Source organism: Paroedura picta, chromosome 2, assembly GCF_049243985.1.
Source record: "Paroedura picta isolate Pp20150507F chromosome 2, Ppicta_v3.0, whole genome shotgun sequence".
NCBI classification, from domain to species: Eukaryota; Metazoa; Chordata; class Lepidosauria; order Squamata; family Gekkonidae; genus Paroedura; species Paroedura picta.
In genome coordinates this window covers 84,647,035-84,658,379 of record NC_135370.1, presented here as the reverse complement: position 1 = coordinate 84,658,379, position 11,345 = coordinate 84,647,035, and the positions used below count along the sequence as shown (strand labels likewise).

The window sequence follows — 11,345 nt, the reverse complement described above, 5'->3', positions numbered from 1 at the left end:
TCCGTTAATCATCAATGTCAGTTTGGCCATTTTGGCCAAATCCGCCAGTTTGTTCAACCAGTCCTCTATTGAAGGTAAATCTTGTATCTTCCATTTTCTGGCTATAACCCAGTCTTCCATTTTCTGGCTATAACCCAGTCTAACCCAGTCTTGCTGCTGTCGTTGCATAGAATAAGGTTCTTGTTTGTGCAGTGCCTCCCACGCAAACACGACAGTATGGGAATTTGAAACTGGGGGTCTCCCAGATTCTGTTCCAGTCACCACATAATGCTGTCTGAGACGTACATTAATAAGAGCTACAAGCATAAACACTTGCAACTACAGGACTTCAGATTTTGTTCTGTATCAAGTTAAGCAGCAAATAAAAGTGAAAGTTTAATTAATGAAGAACATTGACTAAATCATCATCATAATTTCTTTGAAGTATACTGAAATGGTTCCAGGGGGGGGGGGAGCAGCATAGAAAATCCCTTTTAACCCTTTTACATAAAACATTCTTACTGGTAGTGTCCCAAATGATTTGCACATGTTGGAAGGACTAAAACAGCTTATTTAACTGTACTTCAAACCAATCAGTGTTTTTAGACATTTTCCTGGACATTTCAAATGAATCTCAGTTCTGCACACTTAGTGCTTGTCTACACAATGTAAACATCATTTTAAATTCTGTGGGATTTAAATTGGGACAGGGGAATCTTGCACTTCTGATTTATTTTTGTTCCTTAAGAGGGAAGGAAGGGTGACTTTAATTGAATTTTTAGAACAACCTCTATAAGGTTGACCAATGAGCTTGAACAGGGGTCCCCAACCCCTGGGCCGCAAACCGGTACCGGTCCGTAGAACCCTCGGTACCGGGCGGGGGGGGGGAGGGAGGGAGGAGCCTCCCTCTCCCCCGCCCCCCGCAGCATGGCGCTCGCTGCACCGGGAGGGATCGGCCGACGAATCAGGGGCGGGTGGTATATAAATATAGTTGAAAGATTAAGGTAACAGTTTGGCTGCTATTGGTGCATTAGTAGATTCTATGACACCTAATAGCTGCATGACAAATACTCAGGACACACATGTAGTATGTACACTTGGAACTCCGCGTGTCTTGCAATACCCATCCATGCACTCCACGACCCCTTCCAGGTTAACGGCGCTCTTCAAGCCCCACCTGCCTGTTACAGGAGTGACAAAGAGCAGCGGGAACGTGCCCCTCTTCAGTTTCGTGAAGGGGCAAGTCGTTATGGTGGGGCGTGGGGACATATCTCAACTGATTCATTCACGTGTGCAGCAGCTTCTTCCTGATTTGTTTCTGTAACAAATCAACGTCTCCATATATAAGCAAAGAGGGCAAAAAATATACATTCCGGGCAGATGTATCTCTTGAAGCCATCCCAACTATCCCTGTTACGCGAGACGGCTCCCACGGAGATCTTGCCCTGCCCTGCCCTGCCCTGCCCTGCCCTCCCCGCAAGGCAGCAAAGGCGAGCAAGCAAGAAAAGCCGCACGGCGAGTCCAGGCTCCGGAGTGGAGGGCTTCCGCCGGCGCTTGCGCACTCCAGGCCGGCCTGGCGGCTGAGGGACTTGCGAGGCGCGCCTGAGAAGGCCGCCGCCGCCGCCGCCCGCTTCTTCCTCCTCCTCCTCCTCCTCCTCCTCCGTGGCTGGGCCTCCCTCCGCGGCCAGCGGCGCCATCATGTCGGAGCGGCTCAGCAAGCCCACGTGCCTCATTGTGTCCAGCGCGGCAGCTGCGGGTGAGTCGAGCGGGGCCGGCCTCCGTCGCCCGGGAACCCCGGCGCAGGGCAAGGCAGGCAAGGCAGGCAAGGCGTGCCCTGGGCAGGCGGGGCGGAATGAGCCTCCCGGCCCGCTTCCACTCCTCTGTCACGATCATGGCACATGAACTCCGCCGGCGAAGCAGAAGGACGGAAAGGCGGCTCCACTGGGGCCACTCCGGCCGCATCGCCAGTCGGGCATCTTTGCTCTGAGGCCGGATGCGCCCGTAGGCCCCTGTTGACACGGAAGCTCCTGCGGTAGTACTTGACGCTTCCTAATATTCCTGTCTCGAGCTGGCTTTAACATTAAAAGAAAAATGTTGGTGCTTAAATTTATTTTTAAACCTAAACATTTATGTTCACGCCCCATGGTGTTTTCTTTATGCACATAGTGAGGTGGTTCCTTGTTTCATATCTCCATTACTAAAAAAGAAATAAAAGCCTTTGTTTTGGCAGGGGGCCTCTTTGCTCTATGTTGCCTACCATAGTCCTTATCTGGACTAAAAATATAGTCTAAATATATCTTCTTATTTTTAGAACTATAAAGAATGCTGCAGACCACTGCAGTGCTGTTACCACAGCAAAATGGTGGTTCAAGTACTCAGTTAATATTAACCACTGAAGAACATTCAACAGTGTTTTGTTCTTGGTTATCAGGTGTGTCTGCTGACTCCTTCCTTCATTCTTTTACATTGGCAAGTGCTGCTTTTAATCTACAGGTTGCTACCCCTGGGGTAAGTGTTTGTTATTAATGGCAGAGTACCATGGTAGTCTGAAAACCATCAGTAGTGGATATATATATTTAGTAAACAGGGGAAATTAATTGCCCTTCCTGGGGGTAGGGTCCAGACTAATTAGTTTCCACCTGTCAAGGATTTCCAGCCACAGAGCATGATTTTCTCCATTGCCACAACTGCCACTTTGAAACTCCTTAGGATAGCAAAAAACAGTCTATAAAAATCCACTCTTCTTTAACTTAATGACTTGTTGAGTAAAACAGTATTTAATTTTGCCTGTCCAGAATCCACTGTCCATCGATTTCATTGAGTGTCCCTGAGTTCTAGTATTATGTGAGAGGATAAAAAAGTTCTATCTACTTTCTCTGCCTCATGTATAATTTTATAAACCTCTATCATATTCCCCCTTAGACGTTATCTTTCTAAGTTGAAAGATCCCACACTCTCTAGTCTTTACTTATAAGAAATGTGTTCTGTCTAAATATCTTGGTTTCCTTCTTCTACCTTTTTCCAGATCAGCAATACTTTTTTAAAGATCTGGTGACCACACCTGTATGCAGTTTTCCAAATGAGATTGCACAGGGGCATTATAATATTGTAATATTGTAATTTCACTCCCGATCCTAATCAAAGCAGAGTCAGTTGTTTTTTAACCACTTCCACACAGAGCTGGTGTTTTCATCAAGCTGCTCACTACAACCCCAAGATTGCTTGTGATAGAAAACAACAACAAATTTAGCAATTTGAGACTGTTCTTTAAGAAGCAGTAGAAAAGTATGTTCTTGAGCTATATTTTTAGTGTTGCTGTCTTCATTTTAAATTATGTGTGTTTACTATATCAGGACCAGTTTTATTCTAGAAGAACAATCTTTCCTTGTTAACGATAAACATAAGAAGAAATAGCCTACACATAAATAAAATTGGCCATATCAAATTTTGCTCATGTATAGAAATGCATTTAATATGTAATTTTTAAACTGACTTATTGCTTACCTTTGCATTTGTTGAACTTTAAAACAATTGTTCTTCTAGGGGAAGCCTATTGATTTTGTTGGTGTTAATGAGGCAAACATGCGTTGGATCCAGGACTTTCGTATGAAATCCTATGCAAATCCTGCCAAACTAGAATCAACTGATGGTAAGGTAACTTTGATGCACAGTCTACTGCCATACGTATGGAGAGCAACTATAAAAATATAGCATTCTTACTTACTGCATATCCAGCTAAATTTGAGAACTGAAGTCCCATTAAGTTCAAGGGATAGTATTTAATGAAATCAGTAGGAATTTAAAAGTCCTTTACTTTGGAGTGATCATGCACACTATATATTGCACACTATATCATGCACACTATATATTGATGATTAATTTAGTTTCCAGAGTCAAAAGAGTAAATCAAGTTAAAATTGATGTAGATTTTTTCTATTACAACTTTGTCTGCCATACATATGGAGGTGAAGTAGTGTTCTGTAAAAGCCAGTGCTGTGACTCCGTTTCCCTTTTATTATTTATTATTTATTTATTTATTATATTATATTTGCATCTTGCATGTACCATCCACTCTGCTTGGTCTTTTGAACTGGAGATCCTACTTTCCACAATATCCATGTTAACATTATTATCATAAACTAGCTGTCTTTGAATTTGTATCAGTCTTCTTGGAGAGGAAAACTGGTTCCTCACTTGCTACAGTCTCAAGGCTTTGCTTGTACTTATGGCAACATACGATTGTATGGCACTTCATGCAGTGTATTTTCTTACATGGCTATTATCTGTGAAATGGGCCTTATTAAAAACCAAGCATATATTTTCCTACTTATGCTCTGTGGAGTTGGAAGCAGGGAGTGACACAGAGAAAGTGTGTCTTTTCTAACCAGCTATGCTAAGGAAGAAGTAGAAAGAAAGCACAGTGAGGTTGTCAATTGAAGAGTGGTGTGAAGCTGGTTCCCATGTGCCCATCAAGCTCAATGGGCAATTGTGTAGGTTTCTATATGAAAGCCTGGAACCAAACCTTCCTTCCCACATTTTCTCCTGTTTTTTTACGTGACATAAAAGAACTGAGAATGTGGCGGATATGTGACTCGGAGCAGGATATGCTTCCCATTTCAGTATTGTCCTGATAGGAAGCCCTTTCTCTCAAGCTAAGAAATGGCTGTTTTTCATTACTAACTGGAAGAGTAACTTGCTGGACTTATGTGGTGACATGGATAAAAACTGACACTGGTTGGGCCATCCAGTGTTGACAAGGTCACCAGTGAAAATGGAAGCAGCAGCCCTCCTCCTTCTGAATACAGCATTAGGACTGTGTTTCCTAAGTGCTCTCCCTGCCCCCAACCCCCCCCCCAACCACTGGAGCTGTATTCAGGAGAGTGGAAGGCAGCATAAAGCTTACCTCCCTTAGATCACCTTGGAGAGAGTAGCCTATTTGTCTCCTCACACTCTGGAGATAGTGGTTGAGTTGAGGTAGTGGACAGGGTCTGTATGACAGTGCTTTTAAGGATGGACAGGAATGATAGAGGAATGCTGGGCTTCCAGGCCCTCACTGCCGTTGAGTAGAGCAAGCATTAGGCTAGCAGCAATGTGAGGGAGAAATCATGGAATCATAGAGTTGGAAGGGGCCATACAGGCCATCTAGTCCAACCCCCTGCTCAACGCAGGATTAGCCCTGAGCATCCTAAAGCATCCAAGAAAAGTGTGTATCCAACTTTTGCTTGAAGACTGCCAGTGAGGGGGAGCTCACCACCTCCTTAGGCAGCCTATTCCACTGCTGAACTACTCTGACTGTGAAATTTTTTTTCCTGATATCTAGCCTATATCGTTGTACTTGAAGTTTAAATCCACTAATGATGAGTGGAAATGATGAGTGGAACAAGCTCAAGTCCCCATCTTTCCCTCCTCACCTCCCTATCAAGCTGGATTAACTTTTAAGTCCCTTGACTTGATCATACAGAAAATGCATGCACCTCATTCTGTTCTCTCTATCTAGGTGCCCGATACCATGCATTGTTGATTCCTGACTGTCCTGGTGCTATGACGGATCTGGCAAACAGCGGCTACTTAGCTAGGATATTGCAGCATTTCAGCTCTGAGAACAGTGAGTAAACTCAGGGATTTCAGTTGGTTTTAATAATTTTGTACAGCTTGGACCAGGAAGCATGCAAGAAGATGCTATGGATAATTCTGTTTCTGGTCCAGGAGTCTTTGTTATTGACAATGTGGGTAGCAAAGCATTGTTCACTGTTGTAAACGAAGAACTGCTATAGCCCATTGGGAAACTAATGCATAGTAGGAATGCATGGTTAAAATAATATATTCCACTATACATTATTTACTCAGCACATATTTAGTTTTTTCTTTATTTCCATCTACCTTCCTGAGACACAAGATTAAATTACCTATCTAAAAACAATGCAATAGGAACATTATAAGGCAAAGAATAAATAGTGTAATGATCAGATTACTAGAAAACAACGCAATAAAGCAGTAGAAACGACATGACATACATAAGAAATTTTAAAAACCTAGATGATAGAATTTATAAAACAGTGCAGCAAGAGCAGGGTGACCTGGAGAGCATAGGTTTGCCTGATCTTGTCAGGGTCTACCACCATCAAGAACAAGATGATGCAATAAACTATAGGCCTTGTTCTTGAATAAAGGCATCATCCTGGATATCCATTATAATATATCCCTGTTACCTTTATAAAGATGCCCTCCTGAATAATTTAATTTTACACATTCTTTGGAATGGTAGAAGTGTATTACGGGAATCTTTGTAACCACCTCAGGCAGGCCCTGCTATAGAGTGGGAGCCACAACAGAGAATTCTCAGGTACAGGCAGCTGCTGATTTGTCCTGTTTGCAGGGTCACCTTCAGCAGACTTTGCTCAGATTAGCACAGCTGTCACAGTGGGGCATCTTGGGGGAGGCTGTCCTTTTGGTATATGAGTCCTGATCCTTTGTAGGTGACAGTCAGTGCTTGATTTTAATTCAAAAACTAATAGGTAACCAATATAGCAGTTGACAATACTCAAGCGGTGGCATTGTGTACCAGGTGAAATTTCCAAGTTGCCTTCAGGTTTGGGTTATGTAAATTGTAGTACAGCAGTCTAGCCTTGCAATTACCTTGGCTGCAGAGGAAAGGATGTGCAGTAATGGGTTTAAACTACAAGTACAACAATATAGGATAGATATCAGGGAAAAAAATTTTTTTTCAAGAGTAGTTCAGCAGTGGAATAGGCTGCCTAAGGAGGTGGTGAGCTCCCCCTCACTGGCAGTCTTCAAGTAAAAGTTGGATACACACTTTTCTAAGTTGCTTTGGGCTGATCCTGCGTTGAGCAGGGGGTTGGACTAGATGGCCTGTATGGCCCCTTCCAACTCTATGATTCTCTAATTCTGTACTGTGGCCAGGTAAATTGGGTCAAGGAAGGGAGCCATCTTTGGGGGTAAATGAAGATGGAAGAAACTTTATTGACATTCCTCTGGCAGTCTTCTCTCCCCCATAATGTTCACTGTGATTAAAATCCCAGTCATTTTTCCATCAGTACTCCTGATTAAGTGAAAGTGCTCATGTGATTTAAATATATTACTCTCATTTTTGTGATCAGTTAGACAGGAAAGAATAACAAATATAAATTAAGGGTACTTCCTGAAAATAATCAGAGTAGCAGGAGTAGGAATTATTTTCTGCTGCTTTATTAGTGAGGGCATTACATTCCCAAATTTGATGACCACTTTCAGATATAGTGGCATGTCTTTTCAGAGCCCATTTGTGCTGTTGGACATGGAGTTGCTGCCTTATGCTGTGCTACAAATGAAGACAAGTCCTGGGTATTTGAAGGATACAGTTTAACAGGGGTAAGCATGAATGGGACACGGGTAAGCATGAGCGGGAACGAGAGGGTGAGTTAAAAAGCTGAGTGGTATCGGTGCTTGAGCTTTGTTCGCTAGCAAAGCACCTAGAATGGCCAAAATGCTATTATGGAAGGAAGATAAGAACAAGTGGGGGCTGACAGAAGGAACCATGGAGACCAAAAGAAACAATGTTGCTATTGTCTTTTTTTGCAAGAAAGGGACAGGATGAACAGCAGTAGATGGTGCCTTTTGAGGCAGGAAGAACAGTATGGGTCTGAGGGAGAATGCTCTGAAGATGATAGCAGTAGACAAGCATGTCAGAGAGCCTCACAGAAAGTGGTCTGGGGCTGCATATAGCCTGCGGGCCTCAGGTTGAAGACCCCTGCTTTAGTTCATAAAAATAATCCCAAGAACATGGTAGAAGAAGAAGAAGAAGAGTTGGTTCTTATATGCCACTTTTCCCTACCCAAAGGGGGCTCAAAGTGGCTTACAATCGCCTTCCCTTTCCTCTCCCCACAACAGACACCCTGTGAGGTGGGTGAGGCTGAGAGAGCCCTGATATCACTGCCCTGTCAGAACATCTTTCTCAGTGCTGTGGCAAGCCCAAGGTCACCCAGCTGGCTGCATGTGGGGGAGTGCAGAATCGAACCTGGCATGCCAGATTAGAAGTCTGCACTCCTAACTACTATACCAAACTGGTAACAAAATCATAATTTGCTGCAGGTTTGTTTTGTAGTTCTTGCTTTATGACTGACTAGGAGTCAGGCCTGTTGCATTCAGAAATACAACGGGTGCTAGATTAGGGGGGTGGAGTGAAAGAACTCTGCAGATGGCCTCCCCTTTCCCCCAGGACCTGGAAAGGCTGCAGGCAGCTATTATGTAACTCACCGGCAGGGATCTGCAACCTCTGAGCCTTGGAGGGAATTGGAAGGAGGAGGGGGTGGTCAGCGATGGGGGATGGAAAGCGGTTGGCTGGCTGCTGGACAAACAGGCCAACCAGTGGGAGGAGGAGGCACTTGGGTGGGACAGCTGCCCTGAGTGGGTGTTAAGCACTGAGTGGCATTTAAGCCATGAGACCAGCTCCTCCTCCAAGCCCTTACCAGAAATACTAAGTGGAACAGATAAGCCTGAACTTCTGTAAGCATGTGAAATGACTATATACTAACACAATAGAAATATGGAAATTAATTTAAATGGCTGTCTTGATTTACTCGTCCATACTAGGATCCTCCAAGCAGTTAAACAGTGTGTGTGAGAATCTCAGCAGTCAACAGGTTCTTGGAGGTCTGCTGAAAAGAATTCTTCCTGTGCTGGTTTTCTCTGTTCTCTTTTAGCCCTCTGTGTATGAACTGATCAGGCTGCCTAATTTTGCCAGTTTGCCCATTATTGTTGAAGACTTCGCAAAAGATTCTGGAGCTAACTTTAGTGGTATGTCACTGTAACACTATCCGGGACCACACAGTTTTGATCAATAGTGATTCAAGTAAAATTGCTGACAGTTAATTATATAAGCCAGGACTTGCAGAGAGGACCCTTTACTTCCCCTTTCCTTGCTTGCTGTGGTTGGGGTCCTGCTTCTCCCATCACAGGCAAACTCACTGGGGGGAGTTTTGTTGATCTGCCCTCTCCTGCTCTGCCCTCTGTAGGAAGCTGTATATGGGAGGATCCTGGTTGTAGTTTCTCCTCCCTTGCCTGGCTGCTGCATCAGAGGTGCAAAGATGTATGGGGGGGGGGAGGGGGGAAGCTGCAGCAACTCCTGTTCCTAAGTCTGCCTCCAGGGAGAGGCAGCAGTGGTAAGGTTGCTGTTGGAGCAGTACCTGAGCCAGCACTTCAGATGCACAGATGCTTGGCTAGCACTTCCTTTCCTCTGTTTTGGGGGATTCACATACATGCACACACCCCTTTAAGTTTTCAGAATGTTTTGGTAACACTGGGGTGCCCTCCAATTTGTAGAAAAATATCCTACTCTACTTCGTACCTATTGACAGATAGGTTCATACGGAGTACTGGATATAATGGTTGCATTAAAACAAAATATGACTCATTGTAGACCTCATGGAATTTAAAACTTTTACACCAGAACACTTTCCTGTAGAATGTGATTTTTAGTAATGCAGCATAAAGATGCCAACATTGCTTTGTAGGTCCTTTGAAAGCACCATCTGTGACCTAGGCCCAACTGATCCACTATTTCCCAGGAATTTTGCAGTACTGAAGAAGCCAGGTCAATTCAGCATTCCGTAGTGAATTATCCCAAGTTGTGGAATGAGCCCTGATTGACCTATTTCTGTATGAGCCAGAGGCAGCATCACTTGAATTGCGCTGCCTGTTCAAGAAAAAGCCTAAGCCATTCAGATCCCAGTTAGGTGAATGAGGGTTACGTGCTGGAGCACCCTCTGGTGGTCCCTATTGTTGCAACTAGCAGATACCAAACCCAATTCCTTCTGGCTTTGATATAAACCTCAGCACACTTTCTCATCAGAATTCATTCCTACATGTTAAAACATTTTTAGATTTTATACTGCTGCTTTGTGCTCAATATATTGACGTACATTTCTTCAGTTGCACTGCTTTTCTTCTAGGTATTGAATGTTAATTTTAGTGCTTACAATGGATTGTATGGCCTGACCAGGATAATGGCTTATTTAGTAATATGGTTTTCAGTGTAATATTGGTGAGTTTTACTTGAGAAAGAATAAAAACAAATGCTTTGGAAATAGGCAAGACCAGCACATTCGAAAAATGCAATAAATTTCTAAATATATTCTTCCCATGCAGCCAGCAAAGCAGATGCAGTGCATGTAATCCTAGACCAGCACCTTGTCACTGGGCAGAATGACAACTCCACAATTGCAGCTGTCCAGAATCTCATTTTTCTCTGCAATAGCAGGTAAGTGGTTGGGATGTTGCCAATAAAAATGGCTGATCAGGGGCAATATCCATGTCAGTTGAGTTGCCTGAAACAATTTAAAATACTTATATTCTGTCCTTTACCCTGTGAGATGCCAAGCTGCTTGCAAAAATGAAACTAAACATAAGCACTAAAGTCTCCCAAATTTCCCACCAAACCTTAATTGGTCACTAATTGAAGACTTCTTTTAAGGCTTGATTGAGCAACTCGGTTTCTGGAAACTTTTAAGTGTAGTGATGAGGAATACAGACTTCTAATCTGGCAAGCCAGGTTTGATTCTACACTCTCCCACATGCAGCCAGCTTGGTGACCTTGGGCTCTCCACAGCACTGCTAAAACTGTTCTGACCAAGCAGTAATATCAGGGCTCTCTCAGCCTCACCCACCTCACAGGATGTCTGTTGTGGGAAAAGGAAAGGGAGGTGACTAAGCAACTTTGAGACTCCTTAGGGTAGAGAAAAGTGGCATATAAGAACTAACTCTTCTCTGTTTTTGGGGATGTGCAGGTTTTTTTCATGTTAATATTAAAAAGAGTATAAATTAACCTGTGCCTGAGATCACAGTTCTAATCTGCATTTTATTTCTTCAGTAGAAAATGATGGGGCACTGTTTCCTTATGACTGTGATGGATAAGGAAGACTTTTTGGCCTGGCAGATGGATCAATTGCTAATGGAGATGGCTAGCATCATTTGTCGGCCACTATACATAACACACAGACAGTAGTAGTTTTTCTAAAGATGGACTACATAGAGCTTGAGAAGGCATATTAAACCTTCAGGCACTAAAATAAATATATGCTGTTTACTGTCCTTAAGATATTGTCTATTAAACTGGATCATATGTATTGTCCTATGCCTGTTCATGGAATTCATGCTATGGTCATTTGCACTGATGAAAATTGTTCTCAGATGTTTCTTGTTTTATTTCCTTCTGCAGTTTTGACTTTAATCTTCAGAACAGGTGCATTGTGATATTTGCTCGGGACTTCAGAGTGGCTCACATGCACCTGATCAGGCTGAAAAGAAAAGCCTGGCTCAACCATAAGGGCTGTCAAACATACAGCCTGTGAGCAAATGGTGAGAGGGAGAGA

The 11,345-nt window shown here is 43.4% G+C and overlaps 1 protein-coding gene across 4 annotated transcripts; it reads left to right on the top strand.

Annotated features, from left to right (window-relative positions):
- Positions 1-1,423: 1,423 nt before the first annotated feature.
- On the top strand, positions 1,424-11,107 carry GATD1 (glutamine amidotransferase class 1 domain containing 1). 4 transcript variants are annotated; one of them, XM_077321391.1, is made up of 8 exons: positions 1,445-1,735; positions 2,411-2,487; positions 3,523-3,628; positions 5,477-5,584; positions 7,253-7,347; positions 8,679-8,772; positions 10,123-10,234; positions 10,847-11,107. In XM_077321391.1, the coding sequence occupies exons 1-8, from the start codon at positions 1,678-1,680 to the stop codon at positions 10,851-10,853; spliced, it is 657 nt and encodes a 218-aa protein (XP_077177506.1). In that variant the 5' UTR covers positions 1,445-1,677; the 3' UTR covers positions 10,854-11,107. The 4 variants fall into 4 exon arrangements, with proteins under 4 accessions (XP_077177507.1, XP_077177508.1, XP_077177506.1 ...); XM_077321389.1 differs by having other exon boundaries at positions 1,447-1,735; positions 10,844-11,107; XM_077321392.1 differs by lacking the exons at positions 8,679-8,772; positions 10,123-10,234; positions 10,847-11,107 and adding an exon at positions 7,867-8,562 and having other exon boundaries at positions 1,424-1,735.
- The last annotated feature ends 238 nt before the right edge of the window (positions 11,108-11,345 follow it).